This window comes from Carex rostrata, chromosome 7 (genome assembly GCF_964058835.1).
Source record: "Carex rostrata chromosome 7, lpCarRost1.2, whole genome shotgun sequence".
Lineage (NCBI taxonomy): Eukaryota > Viridiplantae > Streptophyta > Magnoliopsida > Poales > Cyperaceae > Carex > Carex rostrata.
In genome coordinates, this window is record NC_135924.1 from 7,573,320 (window position 1) to 7,594,260 (window position 20,941).

General features: G+C 34.7%; 2 protein-coding genes across 8 annotated transcripts; one reads left to right on the top strand and one right to left on the bottom strand.

Annotated features, from left to right (window-relative positions):
- Positions 1–189: 189 nt before the first annotated feature.
- On the bottom strand, positions 190–7,249 carry LOC144556763 (P-loop containing nucleoside triphosphate hydrolases superfamily protein). 7 transcript variants are annotated; one of them, XM_078305189.1, is made up of 5 exons: positions 6,894–7,103; positions 6,348–6,408; positions 5,880–5,955; positions 4,246–4,341; positions 190–3,451 (listed from the first exon to the last, which is right to left on the bottom strand). In XM_078305189.1, exon 5 carries the CDS (start codon positions 3,416–3,418, stop codon positions 422–424), a length of 2,997 nt encoding a protein of 998 aa, XP_078161315.1. In that variant the 5' UTR covers positions 3,419–3,451; positions 4,246–4,341; positions 5,880–5,955; positions 6,348–6,408; positions 6,894–7,103; the 3' UTR covers positions 190–421. The 7 variants fall into 7 exon arrangements, with proteins under 7 accessions (XP_078161315.1, XP_078161314.1, XP_078161317.1 ...); XM_078305188.1 differs by lacking the exon at positions 4,246–4,341 and having other exon boundaries at positions 6,894–7,249; XM_078305191.1 differs by lacking the exon at positions 5,880–5,955.
- An 8,475-nt stretch (positions 7,250–15,724) lies between these two features.
- Positions 15,725–17,735, top strand: LOC144557060 (flotillin-like protein 1). Its single transcript, XM_078305611.1, has 2 exons — positions 15,725–16,772; positions 17,186–17,735. The coding sequence occupies exons 1-2, from the start codon at positions 15,834–15,836 to the stop codon at positions 17,537–17,539; spliced, it is 1,293 nt and encodes a 430-aa protein (XP_078161737.1). The 5' UTR covers positions 15,725–15,833; the 3' UTR covers positions 17,540–17,735.
- The last annotated feature ends 3,206 nt before the right edge of the window (positions 17,736–20,941 follow it).

Below are 20,941 nucleotides of genomic sequence, written 5' to 3' on the forward strand. Positions count from 1 at the left end.
GGGGATGGAGAGGTTGAATCCTGGACTGGAGATAATTTAGAAAAGAAAAGGGCAATTCTGTCTTTCTAATTTTTAATCAAAGGTCAATCAAGGATTTTTATAATTGAACTAGAGATAATTTAGAATAGTCAAAGTGATGGGTAAATAAAAAGCAGTTGCAATATTTGAGAGATATATGAGATAATTTTAAGTGTTGAGGGGTAAATAAGAAATTAAAAATGTGTTTAAGGGTACATAGAAAATTATCCCTAGAAATATTAAGCCAGTGAAAGAACCATCAAGTGCATTAATTACTTCTTAAGTTCTAACCTACTCTCCATTGTGTACCAATACATAAGCAAAACCGCATTGGAACAACACCCCTAAAAATGAATTGAAAAATTCAGAAAGCAAGAACCTTTACATATATTCCCTTTACCCATCACATCTTTGTTCTAGACCTCACGATCTTCGCAAGTGTCTCCTGTGCAGCCAGAGTCTGTGTATGGCCGTGACCAAGCATGACTGTGCGAATACTAATGCAAGTTCGGCACAGCTCCTCTCCACTGTCAAACAACCCCCCTCTGAGCAACAACTTGGCCCTAGTTTCAAGTAAGGTCGCTTTGAGAAGCGTGACCTCTTGCCACACCAACTCATCCACCTTTTGGTTCGACTGTTGCACCTCCTTTTTCTTCTTTCTCCAGCAAAATGGCCCCCGGTTCATCTCTTGGATCTGGCATGCAAATGATTTCTCAACTTCTTCAAGGACGTTTGTACAAACTTTCAAAAGTTCAAGGGCTGAGCTGCAACGGGAAAAGGTCATGAATGACTGAATCGCAAGAGGCAATGCAGTTTTCTTAATAAATAGTACCATTTCTACTGGTTTGAGTGATACGTTTGGTGGCTCTGATTTGAAACCGAATACGAGAAAAGCTGAGGCCCACAGATGGTCAGAATTCGACCCTGGGTTACCTGATCTAACAACACCATGAACCGCACTGATTGCCGGTTCTAACCCCCCACGAATCTTCCCAAATAATTGGGTTATCCGGTGTAACTGAATCCAACAACCCGATTGTTTGTTTGCTCTCTTTGCTAAACCAAGCTTCACTAATAGCAAGGCAGACTCAGCCTCGGTCTTTCGGGATTGGGTCGTGAGACATAAATTTGACCCACAACAGACTGCCATGGTAATGGACCGGCTCCACAGCTGAAATGGGTTCATTTTAGATGGGAGCTTGTTAGCCACTGAAGCCAATAGACTGGATGCAATTGGTGCAGGAGCAAGCCATGAACCAGATAGTACCATGCGTGAAGCCAGCGTACCCCTATTAGCCCGATCCATTAATGCGAAACAAAATATGAAAACCTTCATTAGAAATGAATTGTTCCTCCAAAACCCATCATCATTTCCACCAGTATTTAATGCACTGTCGTAAATTGAGACCCGCTCAACTGCCTCAAACAATTCAGAGGGTTGTATAAGTAGTTCCGACAAGAGTGACCCCACCATCCAGAGGCCAAAGCTCAGCCTGCCCAACCTCTCATCAAATTTTCTTAGAATTTCTGATTCATCTGCAGGGTAGTCTTTCTTTCTCCTACCCTTGATCAGCACTAAAGCATCAGCTAGAGATAGAGGTGGGAGTTGCATCAGCTCAAAATTCATGACCTTTGAAAGACGCGTAGTTATAATTATGTGAGTGGAGCCGGTGTTTCTGGGGATGAAATCATGAAGATCTTTGCCCTCCCACCAATCTTTCTCTGATTCGAGATTATCTATTACTACTAAATATGGAATATCTCTGAACAGTTCTCTTTTAACCCTCTGAAATGCATCCAACTCTTGCTCCTCGAAACTTCGCAATCTGCCCCTCTCTTTCTCAGCCTCAGCACTTACATCTACACCCAAATTCATCGACAAATTTAAAATATTCTGTCTAAAATATCTCATCTCACCACCTATCCACAAAACCATTTTGTACCTTTGAGCGTACCGGTATGCAAACTCAAGTGCTACTTCAGTTTTACCAGTTCCACTAGACCCATTTACGCAGAAGACACTTGAACTAATTTTGCTACCCCCAAAAATTCTTGATTTCTTAGGCTTATTTCCCTGCTTTTGCACTGCATTTCTGTTTTTACCATTTAACTCAACAATGGGCGGTTCAATCCATGCCTCCAGAGTTGGCTCCTTATTTTTCTTCATTTCCAAGCTAATAAACCTCTCCTTGGTGCTAACAGTATCAGTTTCTTCATCCGTAAAACCATCTGACATGCCGCTCGACCCATATAATGGTTTATTGGATTCAATTTCATGCACATCTGTGAACCCAAAGAAGGCTGTCTCAATCTCACCCAATTCCTTCTCCCGTCCGACAAAGTACCGGTTTCTTGGATAAGGCAGTTCTTCTTCCAGTGCTTCTCTTACCTCTCTCTCCTTCTCAGCTATACTCTTCCTACCCAATTTGGATCGCAAAATGCCAACCACTTTTTGAATGCAACTTCTCCAATCGGTATCATTTGTCTCAAGCTTGTATTCATGGCATCTCTGAAAGCCATCATAAGCATCTTTGCACTCTTTATCTTCTAATTTGCCTTCAAATAGGCTGGTAAGTTCTGACATCTCTGTGTCGAATAACAGAGGAATCAAATTTTTCTTCTGTGCAAAAAACCTCATCTCCTCCAAGCTAAATGGGTTTAAAAAGCTCAAAGGAGTTATAACAACAAACCCATAAGCAGCTGAACAGATAATCCGATCTGCTATCTCATGACTTTGCGAATCAGAATATTTTGCCCGATCTGCTATGAAGGATGCCATGCCTTCCAGCTCAAGCTCAGCTTTCAGCCATTTGCAAAACCGAGAGAGATTCGGACCCTGGCCATGAAACCCTATGTAAACATCACAAGACCGCAACTTTGTATTGGAGGAAGTCGGGGCGCCAGGGCCCCTCCCAAAAGAAACACGTGGCACAGGGAAAGAGAATGATATGCGGGGTCCAGCATCAGAGATCTTTGGCTTCTGGTCAATCTGATCAGCAGAGAAGTCGTCCCTTTCTGATACCGTGTGAGATGTGCTCGGCACATCGTCAGAGTGGGACCTGCCAGAGTAGGAAGCGGGAGAAGGGAGGGTTGTTATTGTAGGAGTAGGTGTTGCTTCGGTGTTGGGGGTTGATTTCGTGGTCTCATTCAATGGCGGTTCAATTGCTCTTGGTGAAATGTAAGGAGATTGCAGAGCAGAGACAAAGGCCGAGTTAGGAGGCGATGGAGAGTAGAGGTGAGGAGAGATGGAGATCGATGGAGATATTGGATTTGATTTGTTGGCTTCCTTCTCTCTTGACAGAGGGTTGGTTGCGATTTTGATGGTTCGTAGCTTTGCTTCTGAGATAGGAGGTATGTTGATGGAGTCTGCGTCTCTTGAAGGAGACGATGGTTTCTCCATTGATAAAGCTTGATCCTAATTTCTGGTACTAGACTGAAAAAAGAAATTTTAAATAGATATAAGCTTGTTACAGAAATTGGAGGGAAATAAGAAAATAGAGATACTGGTCACTTGCTAGTTACAAAATGGAACTAAACTAGCCCAAAGCCTTGCTTTGCTTCGGCAATGACGATTGAGATAATACAGAAAAATATAATTTATTGATATACTGTGAGGAAAACGAAACCAATACAATGTACATGCATGTAGTATTGGATTAACCACGGTATAAAAGCCATATAGATCGTATTGGATATGATTTTATAGACTATACCTATGGAACACAAATTGTATATAAGCTTGGTTAACACTTTGTGAACTAAAACTGTACAGTTGGAAGTGTTGTTCATTATTAGTGTTGTTCAGATGGAAATAATGAACAAAATAAATTTTAGTTTTTTTAACGGGATGTTGCAGCTTTTCTTTCGACTTGTTGTTGTCACTACTGCAGAAATGAGAATATACGTTAGTTTGTTTGAGTCAACTGGACTTGATCCAAATGTGAATCAACCAGCAATTGGTGTAGTTCTAATTTGAGCTGAATGTAGCTTGAGACTTTGAATATGACTGTGTAGTTATTACCTGAAGCTACTTGATAACTCAAAACCTCTCATACTACAAATTCAGGGTGTATTAATCCATATACAGCTGCAAACAAATTCAGTGTGTATTAATCCGCATACCAAACTTGAAAATAATTTGCTCACATGATTTTAAACCCAAGTTGACCAAACTGAAAATGGGTTTTAATCTTTTCTTTTATACATTTGTGGAGATGAGTTAGCTACCATGTTGTTGTTTTTTTGGTTGGATATTTCACAGATAATTGCTTTCTTGCTTTCTTGATGTCCCCGGTTGTTGGAGGCTTTTGTCGCAGTTTGCAACTGCAAGTATGAATATTGAGTTGATAGTTCAATAGTTAATGAAAGCCAGATGGAAAATGGGAAATATATTGTGTATGATCGTGAAAAATTATGATTCTCTTGGTACATAATTTTTCATTGTTCATATTTGCAATGCTGTCCAACAAACCAGTAAAAATTTTACAAATTGATGCACCATAGAAGCCAGACCTTGCAAATCTGAGAATGAAGTTGAGAGGTGAGCTTATGTGCAGCAACTATGTGCTTTGATTTATATTTTTGGTTGAACCAAACAGCCCAAGCCTACAGTCATGCATAGTCCATTTCTTATAATTGTTTAGGCTGGGTCACATTAATTTAAGATTGCATATTAAAATCTCTAATGAAAGGATGTTTCGGGATTAATATAACTCATTTCTCAATCCCTTAAAACCATGAAATCATATTTGCATGCAAAGAAAAATACTGGAACCATTGGTAACAATGAATGAAGAATAAGAGATACACATGTAAACAGAAAAATGTCTAAGAACTGTCATACTTGACAAAATCAGAAACCTATTTCTTCTTAAGAGCCAAACCCAAATATTTTAGTTATTGGCTTGGATTCCATACTCTAGCAGAATGACCAGATAAGAAGAAGGTGACATTTTGGATTACGTTGTTGATTTGAACATCATGTTTACCAATCAAACATAACAACAAGAAACATACATCATTTTGTAATACTAACAATATAAAACATATATTAAAGTTCTAGAATGCATATTTGGTCATGTAGGACAGCTACCGGTACAATTTTCATTTCTTTTCTTTATTAAAACTGCATTTATTTAATTTTTAAACCCTAATTTCCTTTTTTTTTTTTTTTTAAAATTGTGCAGAGAACCATTTTATAAATTCAATATCTATCTGCAAGCTTGTTGGATGGAGTGGAAATCAATTGAAAAAGATCATCTATTGATTGTTCTATAAACAGTAGAGAATTGAAGATCTAATTCAAAGCCAAATATTAAAATTAAAAAAAGACTACTTTGCATGTACTCACAGCTTATTCAAAATTTTAGCTGAAGAAATACAATGTAAATTATTCAAATAAATAGAATGGAGTTTCATCTGTAAAACATTCAGACAAGTTTGCCCTTTCGAGAAAATTCATATATACATTTTTTTTTAAAACTTGGTTGTTGCAGACAAAATTCATAACAATTAGGGCCATGTTCACATCTTTCTCAAACCCGTAGTCTATAGTGAAAAAATGATGCAAATAATGGTATATATTCAGCTTGGACTCTATGAATATAGTTTAAATTTAATTCCTAATGTCCTCTTTGATTTATTAAGTTTCTTATGCATTTTTATATCTTAATATCTTGTACCATGAAGGACAAAAAAAGAACAATTTGAACCAGTCCCTTGTTATTAATTGATAGATAAGGATTGATTTCAAAGGACTCAGTGCACGAATTGATCTATATTGGAAATATTTAAAAAACATAGGACTAAGTTTTCGTGGGTTATAATTTCGATGTCAATCTTTTGAGAAGATAAGAGCATACTTTGGGCAAAATCTATTAAACTCAAGAAAGCTTTTTGCAGCAAAAACCTGAGCTCCAGAGTCTCGTCCCGAAGAGCCTTAAGAGCATGAAGGACAGAATTAAATATTTGGAGAATTGAATATAAGAAAATTCTATAAGCAACATGACAGCATTAGGATCCTAAACTTACCAAAGAGTTTCATCTATCAAACACCAAGACAAGTTTGCCCTTTTGAGAAAATTCATAATTATTAGGGTCATTTTCTCAAACCCTTAGCCTACAGTGAACAAATATTGCAAATAATGGTCAAGTTTATTCATCCTGGATTCTAAGAATATAATTTAAATTCAATTCCCATTGTCCTCTGTGCTAGAATGGTAACGCTTCTAAGAAAACCCTAGTTTTTCTGTTAATGATCCTAATTTATCATTTTGTAAGCATTCCAAAGGGCATTTATCTAAATGCAGTAATTGATTTTGGAATCTCACCGAGATAATAGAGAAGAGTAGCTGGCAACGCCTAAGGAGAAGTTCCTATCTCTTATTGGTCCTGTTAAAAATCAATGTTAAAAAAAAAAATTAACATTTAGATCAGATTTGTAGCAATCTAAAAAATAATATAAATCTCTTTTATATTATCAATTGCTATATTGCTTGTTTATTTCAAATCTTGCTTCTCATAAGCTTTTAGGGAAGCAATATACACGTTGAATCTAAATATTGCTAAGTTTAGCTTCTAGGGGTAAAAACACACAGCAGGACTGACAGTAATGAAGCAAAACCAACTTGTTTTAGTTTTTTTATTATTGATTTTCCCCACTATTTTGTTGGAGTTAAAACATGTAAATCTATCTATTCTGATTACCTAAACTAAAAATAATGAACATATGCAACCTGAAGTTAAACTAATAATATGAATCAAACAAATTAGAAGAGCATTGATGCACAAGTGAGAATGTACACAAAGAGCATTGATGCAAATTTCAAAGTTTTATGCTCTAAAAAATGAAATTAGAAGATAGGATAATATTGTACCTTGCAATCTCTCACTTGTGAGCAAGGACTTGTTCAAAGAAACCACATGGTCCAAGTTACAGCTCCCGAAAACCAAATGATCCAACTACTTCTTGAAGCTGAGGAGGAGGAGAAACTCCGTGGAGGGAGAAGCAGGAAAAGGGGAAGAGAAGGTCGGCGGAGAAAGCTTCAGTTTGGGCGGAGAAAGCTTCAGTTTGGTCGGCGGAGAAACCAAATGATCCAACTAATATAGTTAAATGGGAATGATATCTCAAATGAAAAGGGCAAATGTTGAACTTCCTTTTTTACAATTTTGACGGATACAATTAATTTGGAGCAGAGACGAATAATTAAGATGTCGCAGTGACTTTTTCTATGTTTCTGTATGTTATTGTTATTGAATGGTTGTCGTATTTTACAGGGGGGTGCTTAATTAGTTTACTATTCCCAACTCCCAAGCTAGGTATTTGTCTTTATAATATAATCTTGGAAGTCGTTTCCAAGTTTTCAAAATAAAACTCTTAAATGTGATTAATAAAGTATGGTTTGAGCTGTTAATTAATATTCGCTCAGATAAATTAAAAAAAAAAAAAAAGGGAAGGGAACCCGAGAACTCTCAAATCTTGTGATGCAGATTCCCTGGAACATCTAATCAGTAGCTATTTAATGGTGAATCGCCACCATAGTCAGTTTATCTCTATTGTATCGACTCTCTTTATAAATTGCTATACGGGGGTATGCTACAGGGGACTTGAAGCTGGGATGTTAGAGGCAATCGAATTCGTATCTTCTGAGATATCTCAAACTTTTCGTGACTTTGTGGAAAATCCCAACCGTTTAAATACGCTCTGCACGAATCTCAAAGCACACATAATACTGACCCCTACATCACCCCCGAATAGCCACCGAACACGTCGGTCACTCAAAAGTTGAGATATCTCAGAGGATACGCATTGGACCTACTTTATGTTTGAATGGGCTCTAGGACCGTACAATATGCTATAAATCTGTACCCACGTCTTTAATATTCGTGCTCGCTCGCATCAATTGTCGTGTGCACGGAACTTAAACCGAATCGGACGGTTGTCAAGCCCATTGGACCCAAAACTCCTTTCTCATTTTGGAGGGTCAAATGATGACAAACAATCAAATTGCTGTGAACTGAGTCTCGAGGGCCACCCAACTCCTGAGACTTTCTGAAACTCTCTGTCGTCTCCATTGCACAACAAAATGGGAGACGTTATCACTTGACCTTGCATTATTTTTATTTTATTTTGGTAATTTGGGTAATCAAAATTTTCCAAATTTCTCTCTCTTAATCTTCTATTTGTAACAATCATCCTCCTGAATGTTTTAATCTGTTGCAATTACCTCTCTAATTTTTAATCTTTTTTTAATACTATTAATTTGTGTGTACAATGAATAAATAATGCTTCTAATAATTATATTTTTATTTGGATTTTCTTTCTGAATTTTACTATGCATTTTCCAATATTTATTTCAAATCTAAAACATATACTTATTTTTTATTATTTTTATTTCTATTTGTCGAATAAAAATTAATTATATGGATTTTGATTTTTTTTTAATACAATCATTTCTATAAAATAAACTAAAATCAAATACGAAAAGTTAAAATAAAAATCAAACGTGTGCCAATATGGTATTCATTTTTTTATTATGTTGATAACGTCAGTTAATTTTTTTTTTTTTTGTAAATTAGATAAATCAATTTTAAAATAATAACTCTATAAATATTCAAAAATGGTTTGGTCATTTGTCTGGACAATTTTTTACTTATTATGAAAATGGGTATTTGGAGAGTTCGTTATCTCCAATTAACAAGTACAAGTTGGGGAGAAAGGAGTATAATTGTCAATAATAAATGTTTAAAGCACCATTTGTTGCAAGCCAACACTTTAACGAAGCCTTGTATTTTTCCCTTTTAAACTAAAGTTTCGGCCTTATTGCAATTGAGATTTAGAATTAAGATTTAAAGTGAAAATTTGATGGGCAAAAAAATTATCTAGTATTTATATGAGATCACCAACAATACAAATAAATGTCAAGTGACTTCCATACAAATTGACTAATATAAATTATCATCTAAAAGTATGGACTTTATTTAAATTTATATGGTATTAACGACTTAATTTTTAAACATAATCTTTACAAATGATAACTGTATTTGTGGCTTTTTGTTCATTAGTAATAGTCTTATGAATTGTATTTCATACTAAAAAATTAATATTTTATTATGATAGATTTACGTTTTAGAAAATATTCAGTGCCTTTTAAAAAAAAAAACTAGTATTGATTTTTTTTCCCCTTCTTCTTTTATACCTCCCAACCAATCTTATAACTAATTTATTTCAAAAAAAAATTTCTTCTCTTGGCATGAATTAATTTTCCCACGAGGATGAAATTATTTTATAAAATAACATTTAACAATATGAGGGTGCTAGTGTTAATGTGCAAGCAACACAGAAGATGAGTAAGTGTTAAACTTGAGAGGAAGGGCTGCCTCTGCGGCTCTGCCTTTGTACTGATGTGAGCAGCATCCAGGGATTTGGAATTTAGAGCCAAAGACCAGTCCACTGCTAGATCAAGGAAAAGGCTTGGGGTCCAACCCCATTTAATTATTTGAACCAACCCTCTTATCTATCTCTCCTGCATATTCCATGTTGCATTATAGCAAAAACCCAAAAAGGATTGATTTTTGGCAGCATTGTAGAGATTTATGGGACCCAATGTTAGTCGATTCTATCTTTGTCGCAGGATAGCCCCTAGTAGACTTTCATCCTGAGTTCACAACTCATAATTGCGAGAATTTTTTATTCATAGAAATTAATAATAAAAGAAGGTACGAGAAAAGAAAAGGTGTTTTCATTACAAATTTACAATATTTATAGAACGATGGAGATTTTGGTTCCGATTCAAATTTATGAATCGAATTCAATGATACTGATTCAAACTTTAATAATTTTAATTTTTCGCACAGAAGGAAATCACAAAAATTTGGATGGCATCGTTGACACCAATCCAATTTTGCATTTTTTTTTTGTTTGTTCATTAAAATATTAGAAATATTTTTATATTTTAGAAAACAGATGGAGTACCACAATAGAATTTGAATTTACTAAAAACAATTGTGATATATAATCCGATCAATATTTTTCAGACCGAATTTTTTATAGCTGCAAAAAAATAAAAATATTCTTAGTGTGTTGCTGGAAAAAAAATATAAATATTTTTATCTGAGTTATTAATCCCGGTTTAAATTTTGGATCTGAGTCAATAAAAGAATATTGTGGTTCTTCTAGGACATTCAAATTCTAAGGTAATTCATCTATTTTTCTAGAAAGTGAATTTAGAAAAATATTAAAATATTCAAAATATAAAATGACTTATAGAAAATAGATGAAATACCTTAGAATTTGAATGCACTAGAGGACCACGAATTTTTTTTATTGACCCAGATTCAAGGTTTGAACCGAGGGAATCAAATCTGCTGGGACCCTTAAATACTAAACTCAACCGTCTAAATTTTGTATACACGAATCTCAAAGCAGAAAGTTTTTATGCACAAATCTCAAAATATATATTGAAACATATAGACCGTTGAAATGAGAAATTCAAGTTCCTGAAATCCCCTAGGATTTCAGCAGATTTGTTTCCTGAACCAGGATCAATAACTCAGATCCAAATATTTAATTTTTATTTTTCCAACAACACACAAAGAAACATTTTTATTTTTTTATAGACAAAAAATTCAACCTAAAAATTATTGATCTAAGCTATTTGTAACAGTTCCTCTAGTAAATTCAAATTCCATGATACTCCATCCGTTTTTCCAAAAATATAAAAATATTTTCTAATATTTGAACAGAGAAAACAACAAAAATTAAAGAATCTACTATTTATTAAAATACAAAAAAAATCACTTTTTGGATCGGTGTCAATGACTCAATGGTACGGATCCAAATTGATTTGAATTTTTGCAGAACTAATATAATATTAAAGTTTGGATTGAGATCAAGATCCCGATCTTTATATAAATGTTGAAATGGAGATGCTCTTTTCTATTTCCGTATCACTTTTTTTTATTAATTTCTATAAATACAAAATTCTCCGTAATTGCAACTATAATATAATACATTAAAAAAGGATTTATTGTCCAATTAAATTTTGCGCTGATCATAAAGGTCTTTCTTACAAAATCATAGCGCTATTTGATATGCATGATACGAATCGAACGGCCTAAATATATGTCACGGTCCACATCATACTCACCTCTTCTTCTTTTTTTTTTGATAATAAATCCGTAGGTATTTTTTTCACTAAAAAAAACTGGAAATCAGTCTACATTACAATATTACAAAACTAAATCATGGAATATAAAATTTAAGTTAAAAACTTCTACTCCTTTTAAAGGCCCATTTAAAAATCCCAGGTCCCGCCCCTTTTCTTTTTGCTCACCTAGTAATTTTGTCATATATGTCAGATGAAAGTGCAGAAAACACATAAATGTGCAATGAGAAAAAGGAGAAGGTTTCAGCTCTCCATCATGTTTTCATGACACGCTCCTTCTCTTTCATATCCTGGTAGTTTCCCTCTCTATCTTCCTTTCTTCCCCTTGTTTGGATGAAAGAATTTGGGTTTCCAGAGTCATTTTATTTTTTGTGTGTATATATAGGTTCTGGGCTTAAATTTCTTTCTTTTTTTTTGCGAACAATTTTCATTACTCATGAGACTGACTACATTCGATTTGATTTGCGTATTTTATTTACAAGACGAAAAGTAATTACTAAATGATAAGTTAAATTTCTGATATAGCAGCACATTTGTATATTTTATGTAGTAAAAGTTTCCATCCGTTGAGAGAAAAATTCGTATCTCATATAAACAGGGACATTTGGATCCAGAATTAAATGAGATTGGAAGGCAACAAGCGACAGAAGTAAGGAATGTTTTGGGAAAACAGGTACTGGGCCTTGGAGAAAATTGTTGGTCAGAGTCACCTTGCTGAGTGATTGAGGTACTGGCCCGGTTAAGCTGTTATCCCTTAATTCTAACTCAGTGAGAGATTTCAAGCCCGAAAGGTCAGGTATAGGACCTGAAAAGTCATTGGAGTGGAACCATACTTGATTTAAGGAGGTCATGTTGGAGAGGAAACCAATGTCACCAGTGAAACGGGTGGTCCTTGCTGATTGTTTAGCCATAGAGACCTTATCGGGGACAAAGCAAAAGAAACAGGTACAGACCCGGTTAGGTAGTTGAATGACAATGCAAGGTGGCTGAATGAAGGGAAAGTGGTGGTGAGGAAAGACGGGAGAGCACCTGTTAAGTTTGTGTTAACTGCCGAGAAGTTGACCAGAGAAGCCGCTGAGCTTAACGAATCGGGTATAACCCACGGCTGAAACGGGTTATTGTCGAGCGAAACTATTTACAGAGAAGATAAACCAGAGAAGAAGTTTGACGGGCTGGAGGTGAACTGATTGTTGTGGAGAAGCAGACTCTGTAGAAGTGCGAGAACGGAGATGTCAGAGAGTGGGCCCGAGAGAGTGTTAGACTGAAGCTCGTGTTTGGTCAAGCCGGTGAGGTTGGCGACGGTCGGCGAGAGAGAGCCTGTAAGTTTGCGATTGCCTAGCTGGATGGCGCTCACGCGACCGTCTGAAGAGCACGTGAGCCCGGCCCAGTTTTCGCACAGTTCGAACCCGGTTCAGTTTTCACCTCATTTCTAGAGCATGTACAATAAATATTTGACTCAGTATGGTGTTAATAGACGAAAAATATCACTTGTATTCTAATAAGCATTCATATATATTTGATATTTATATTTGAATATATCAAATATTTGGATCATCTATATCAAATATATTAGAATTAAATATTTCAGCTATCAAATATTAGGGCCATCTATATCAATTGAATATATCAAATATTTGAGCCATCTATATCAAATATATTTGAATTAAATATTTCAGCTATATATATCAAATATATATGAATGCTTATTAGCAGACAAGTGATATTTTTCGCCTATTAACGTTATAGTGGGTTTCACATCAAATATTTAAATATTAGGCTATATGATCATGCAGTATTTGTTCCATAGAAAACAAAACAGTTGGGAAAACAAATCAAATTGATATTTGTTAGGATATTTTTTTGGACCAATAGTCCGTAGACAAATTACATTTTATAAAAACAAAGTTTTACATAAATGGGCTGCACAGAAGTCCACCTGTTAACCAGAACAAAGTTTAGATTATATGAAGCTGAGCATACACATTTCCACAATTATAAAACAAATAATTCAAAGCGCTGAAACTCCTATGAAAGAAGAGGGAGAGATCCTAACACCTTGTTTGGATGGAGAGTAGAGGGAGGGAGGGAATGGAAAGGAACAAAAAATTTCCGTTGAATTGTGTTTGGTTGATAAAAGTATGTCGGAGGTGAAGGGTACAATAGGTGAAAAGTTTAACCTTGTATCATTATAATTAATAGAATCAGTTTTTCTCTCAAATTGAGATGTAACGGATGAAAAAAAATTGTTACAAATATTTTAAAAAAAAATGACACAAATGTTCAACCCTATATCTTACATATATAATTCTCATACAATACTTTTTCCTCAAACCTACAACAGTCACCGAATTTCTCATTAACCTCCTAAATTTTAATCAACCAAACAAAAAATAAGACGAAAATGAAAGTTAAATTTATTTTCTCTCATAATCATCCAAACACGAAAATGATAAATATGTTAATCTTCATTTTTATTTCATTTCATTCCCTTCTATTCTTTACCTCTCATCCCTTCTATTCTTTACCTCTCATTCCTTCTCTACTCTCCATCCAAACAGGGTGTAAATCAACTATCTAGACACTTGGACCCATTTAATGGATATGAACTCATATAATAATTTAATTATTCGACAATTATTATTCATTTAATATTCATAGTGGTAGATCATTTATTCCACTAAAGCAAGTTTCTAAATAGCGTTTATCGCGTCATAGCGGGAAGCCTAAAAAAAAGCTATAGCGAATAGCGTCGCTATAGCGAAAGCTATGCCACATAGCGTTTTTTTTTATTTTTATAAAAATTATATCATATATTTGTACTAAATATCAATATTAACTAAGTCTTATAGAACAATAAATAACATCAAATTGATTAAAAAATTATAATATTCATATTGAACCAATAGAAAGTCCAAATTGCGATTCAAAATATCTATAGTAATACTAATATCATAAACTATCGATCTTTTTCTATTCAAAATATATTCAACATCATGACATAATCTATCTTTTTTGTATTTAAATTTCAAAATAACCTAGACATCATGGCATAATTAATTATCTTAATCTATTCAAAATATTCAAACTACCATATAGTAAGTATCATTTTGTTACTTCAAGAAATATCTTAATATATTCAATCTGAGCCTTTTATTTAAAGCTCATATAAATTGAAAAAGAAAAAAAAAAACAGCTCATGTTGCATAGAGCGCTATAGCTTCCTTATTTGATTTCGTTTGATGGATCTCTCATTTAATAATTAATAGTTTACTATAAAGTTTAGTACGTCAACTGCAAAAAAAAAATCACGGTTAAAATCCAATATGAGCTTTTATTTAAAACCCATATAAATTGTAAAGAAGAAAAAAAAAACAACTCATGTTGCATAGCGCGCGCTATTTGCGCTACACACTATGCGCTATAGCGGACCGCTATTACCGCTATAGCGCATAGTAGCTCAAATAGCACGTTTTGATACCATAGCGTAGCGTTTAGGGTCCAAAATCGCTATAGCGCGCTATTCAGAACACTGATCTAAAGTGAATTTAATTTTAAATTTTAACATCTACTAATTACTTGTATTTGTATTCATATATGTCTCATTTAAAAGCGAATACAAATTTAATATTAGCATTATCCGCTCCGAATTCGCACGGTTTACACCCCTAACTTGTATCCCTCCCAATTTATATATTCAATTTTTAAAGAAAAAGAATAAAGACAACGACCAATCCCGCGTAGTACCATGGCAATTAACATGCTATATATGCTAGAAACATTAGAAATTGATCCATAATTTCATGTTATAATTTACAACTTTGAAGCCAAATTTTCCTCGATTGACTTTGACCAAAGAACTAAAGTTTGTTGGAATTGTTGTGCCTTTCGAATGAAAATGCTTTATTATTAATTCTTTTTACCCACTGCACGAATATTAAATCCGGTAAAACTATAGTTACTATAACAAATTGATATTATATTTCCTTGATCATTTTAGATCCGTAACCGAAGAAAATAAATAGTTGCACAAATAATGTCCAGCCTGGCAGCCTATGGAATTTTTATCAAGAAATTAATAGCAATAAGTTGACTTGAAACACTTGGCATTTACACGGAAACTCACAAACCACGTCTCCTAATTAATGGAGTCAACAATTCAACATTAATTTTAAATTTGTATTTTTTTTATTTTTATATGAAACATGATATTATAACTATACGCTGGAAATTTTTAATATACATCATTAATTTTTTTATAATCAAGAGCGTGACTAAGTATTTCTGACTTGTCGTAGATCTGTCTCTGAATATTCATAGGTACAATTTTAACTTGCATTATTACATTGGCTTATTTTCTGAATATTCATAGATTATCTTACAATTTTTAAATCCATTTTTTTGTTCTAAAAGTATCTCTGACTCGATCAATCCATATCTAGTTATCTATTATTTTCTTTTTTTAATAAACAAATAATAGACCGTCAAAGTCTAAATAAGTAATGTACTAAAAATAAAATATTCTCACAAGGAACTTCCTTTGCTTTCCTCTTCATTGACAACATCTAATTCCAAGTTGTGCTCTTCTCCTCTGATTTCCTTCAAATTCACATATTAAACCCCCAACCATTTCAACATTTTTTTTCTGAAAAGATGTTTTCGTTTCGTGTCGCTGGTCCTTCTGAGTATCTAGCCATAACCGGTTCCGGCATCAAAGAAATCAAAATTGCAAAAAAAGCATGGGTTCTTCCCGGTCAGGTTTGCATCTGCTTTGACATCTCACCGGATTCATACAGATTCCAAGTGCAAGCAATCAGCTCTGACAATGTCACCTTTGTGCTCCCTGCAGTGCTAACAATCGGGCCCCGCACCGATGATGTGGAAAGCCTTGTAAAGTACGCGAGACTCATCTCGTCTCAAGACAAGAACTCCGACAAAGAGCATGTGAAAGAGATTGTCAAGGGGGTGATAGAAGGTGAAACTCGTTTGGTTGCTTCGACTATGACACTTGGAAAAATCTTCCATGAACCGAAAATGTTTAATAAGGCGGTTCTTGAGCATGTTCAAAAGGAATTGCATAGTTTTGGGTTGCATATCTACAATGCAAATATCAGACAACTTGTAGATGAGCATGGCGTCGGGTTCATCTCCAATGCTGGTCTGAAGATGCAACAGGAGACAGCAAATCAAGCGAAGGTGGAAGTAGCCGAAGAAACGATGAAAGGAGATATGGGGGTAAAGACTAGAGAAGGTCATATGACGCAATATGCAGCGAAGGTAGATACCGAGACGAAAATATATCAGAAGCAAAGGCAGGGGGAGCTGAGTAAGGAAGAGGCGAAGGTGACGATGGAGGTGAAGTTGTATGAGAATGCAAGGGAGGCCGAGGTGGCAAAAGCGAACGCTGAATTGGCAATGAAGAAGGCCGAATGGGAGCGTCAGACGAAAATGGAGCAAGTAGAGGCCGCCAAAGCGGTGCAATTGAGAGATGCTGAGTTGCAAATTGAGGTTGAACGGAGAAATGCGGCGAGGGAGATGGAGATGCTCAAGGCCGAGCACCTGACCAAGGCGAAGGTCGAATACGAGACAAAGGTTCGATTTTTTTTCTTTTTTCCTTAACCAGAAAGCAAATCTTAATTTGTTGTAATTTCAAAATATTTTTTAAAAACTAATTTGCATAATCCATAATTGCCAATAGACATTAGGAATTAGGATTTCATTAAGACAATTGATTTGTTCACCTCAAATCTTCAAGATCTTTGTAATTTCAAAATAATTTTTAACATTAGGAACTAAATCAATTAATTAAGACAAATTAGTTGTCCACTTAAAATAATCAAGTCTGATTTGCATTTTTGTATAATAGCATAAATTGTGATCACAGGAAATCAAGTGAACATTTTCCAATGTTTCTTGAAAAACATACAAGATCCTAGACAAATTGATTTGAAATTTTATATATATATATATATATATATATTTGATTGATTTGAAAATCTTGACAGATGCAACAAGCACAATGGGAGCTGTATAGCAAGCAAAATGCAGCTACTGCATCACTGTACGAGCAAGTTCAGGCAGCCGATGGAAGCAGAGCAACAGCTGAAGCGGCATTGTTCACGAGTCAAAAAGAGGCCGAAGGAGAACTCTACAGCATGCAAAAGGAAGCTAAGGCATTAGAAGACTTGGCCAAGGGGCAGAGCGTGTACCTTAAATCATTAATGGAGAAATTTGATGGAGATTACAATAAAGTGAGAAATTATATGATGATTGAAGAGGGGGTTTATGAAGAAATTGCACAGATAAATGCTGATATGATGAAAAGCCTGAAACCAGATATTTCTATTATGAAATTGTAACAAATTAGATTGCAATGTAAAATTAAAATTAAATGAACAGTTCCTAATGTATCACAGATTCACAGTAAAAGAAATCCTGGAATGCTTTTCACTAGTATGACAGTAATTTATATTGAGTTAATTTGTTTTTCTGACTTTGTGTTTGTTCTTTATTAGAAGGAAAACATAATAAAAATAAAAAAAATAATGATACGGTCATATTGAACGGTTCAGATTGACTGTTTGGATTTTGAAAACAAAGATCGATATTGATAAGCTTATGAGTATTACATATGCATCCAATGTCATAATATTTTTATATGCATGATTCATGATCATGACTTAAACATTTTTATATTTTAATTTAATTTTAGTCTGTATGTTTATCAAGATTATGCATTGCAAATATTATATTTTATCTGTTAGTGTAATAATCTAGAAGTCAATAATACGATAATTTATCATAAAACTTTGTTCATGAATTGGATGATTAATATCATTTTGTTGCCTTGAGTATTATTGAATTTATGGATCATTTCGAGTTCATGACTGAAATTGTGAAACTCCATAATATAGATAATATATACTCTTAAAAGGTCACTGACCAAGGTAATTAGCAGGAACACTAATTACCGCGATAAGGTTAGTATGTGGATTAAAAGATGGTTAAGTTTTATAAACCACCTGACACGAGATGTCATTTTAATCACATAGATACATGTTCTAGAAACATGGTATTTGACAGACCCCGAATGAAACATTAAATAGAATTGTGTTCGTGTCATTTATGTTTTCATTCAGTGTCACGTTCTACAGTATGAGGTATTTATCGTTCCCACTGAGAAATATGTATGTGTGATTGTTATCCACCGCTGTCCGTAAAAAGCAGTCATAACGGTAGCTTTTCCATATGTATAGCTTAGCTGAGGAAGTGATAGTTTACCAAGAATACTATTTGTCCCTCGTATCTCTATACGAGCTATAGCATCACTGGGCCCCTTGATAGAGTAAGATTATCTGCTAGCGGTATAATTACAAGAGTAATTATATTTGATAATCTGCTCAAGATCAAGAAAAGATTAAGTTAGCAAGGATGACACACATCTACCTTGAAACTAATCTGATAGCTATGAGACAGAAGAACAGACACAAGTAAATTGTTTACTGGATCGTGATATTGTACAGTACAGCATCATCTGTGTAATTGGATGGTCATGATGTGTTGCCAGATGCCACCCATGACTAACAGAAGTTAAAACAGTTTTAACTCTGTTTACCAACATAACACAGATCCTATTGGGTCACACCATATAGGAGCTACTCGGAGAATCTTACTGATTAATTATAAATTGATTATAATTAATATTAAGATGGTTATAATTAATTATACGTGTTATAATTAAATTATAAATGTTATGTAAAAATAACAAGCAAAAACATTGGTTAATTTATAAACGTGTATGACACGTTGTATAAAAGTTAACCGGTTAATTTATAAATGTGCAGGACACATTGTATAAATTATCGAAACAACAAATAACCGCAAGAAAAATATATATAATTATTCAGAATAATTATACGAATATTATTTGTGTTCGGGCCGAGGGCATTCGAGTCTTTTCAGATTCGTCCTTATCCGCATGACACGTCATCGATCCTATCCAGATGACACGTCATCGATACCGAAACAAATAACCGAAAGAAAAATATATATATAATTGTTCAGAATAATTATACGAATATTATTTGTGTTCGGGCCGAGGGCATTCGGGTCTTTTCAGATTCGTGCTTATCCGCATGACACGTCATTGATCCTATCCAGATGACATGTCATCAATCCTATCCACAAGGGCAAAATGGTCATTTCACACCTATGCCACCTTGCATGTGTAGAAGCATGGAGAAGAATGTGGAAGGGTGTGGAAGGGGTATTTTGGTCATTTCACATATAAAAGGATGAGGTGTCAATGGCATATCTTGTAAATAGGCCGAACTTGGAGGACATTTTGGTCTTTTGCAACCGAATCTAAACACTATAAATAGGGGTGGAGGGGTAGAGAGAGAAAGATATATTCACATATATACATATGCACATTCACATGTATCTTTTCGTGCAGAAACGAATCGGTATTTTCTCTCTTTCTCGGTTTCTCTCCCAAATAGTGTTTCGGTTGAGAAAATAAAGTTATACGTACTTGACGTATAATCTTGCGGGTTGTTGTGGAGTATATTTACGGGATCGATGAATAGTGTTTTACCGAATTTAGCGGTATGTCAGTTTTGCATATTGATGAAACTGAGCAACCGAAAATTCGTGTTTACGGGTTTTCGTCTTTTCCCTGTGAATAGTGTTTTTGCAGAATTCTGCGGTTTACGGTATTTCTGGCAGAAGAAATAAACCGCTCTCCGGTTAGTCCTGGTGGATAACTGATAGAGGTATCACACGTGTGATACTCCGAGTCGATTCCTTCCCTGGTGAGGCTCTACTCGCTCGGTCTGCATTCCAACTGTGATTTGGAAACAAGGTATAAATATGTTATATTAATCTATTTAATTTGTAAGTAGATTAAAGTTTTAGAAATCAATCATGGAGTAGATCTGTAAAAGGATTAAATTGGGTTTTGATGCCAAAGGAATACTGAAGGTGGACCGCCTTGGAAAGTTTCCTGACATACCCCGTTTAATCCTGAGCTTAAGTTGGCCGTAGAAATTTTTGTTCTACGGTCATTCCGCACCTTAAGCCTGAAACGGGTTTCCGGTTAGCACCGCGTGAAAACCCCAACAGTGGTATCAGAGCACAAGGCTCTCCCGCTGATTGATTTTCTAAAAGTTATAACTTATGCAAATTAGGTGCATATACCGCATATCAGTTTAATTCTTACATTTGCAGCTTAAGTCCAAAACCGATTAGAAATGAGATTTTCTTAGATCGGTTCTACCGACTAAGAAAGTTAAATTAGATTTAATCTTTCTTTATGCTTTCTTATGAAATGTAAACTTTTACATTTCTTGGATCGGTTTTCCGACCGAGAAAGATAAAATAGGATTTTATGCTTTCTTTATGTTTTCGTTTTCAAAACTTTCAACTGCATTTGAGTATATCTAAGAATGTGATGAAGCAATAAAGTACCCAAGTAAGAACTGCTAATCTCCACCCGTAAACGACAAGGTTAATGACAAGAAAAGTCTCGGCTTTTCGTCTAACCCTCTTTTACGTGTCCTGATAGCTGGCCCAAAGGGGACTTTGTCACGTTACCAAATTGCTTTAACGCTTTTGAAATGGCAAAATTTAGTGTAAGTTTTTCGCCTTTTCGAAAACCTTCGGATAAGTAAAGTTCATCGAAGAATGTGATGAAGCAATAAAGTACCTGAGTAAGAGCTGTCATTTCCACACAAGAAAGAGATGGTTCTGTCTAGGAAAGA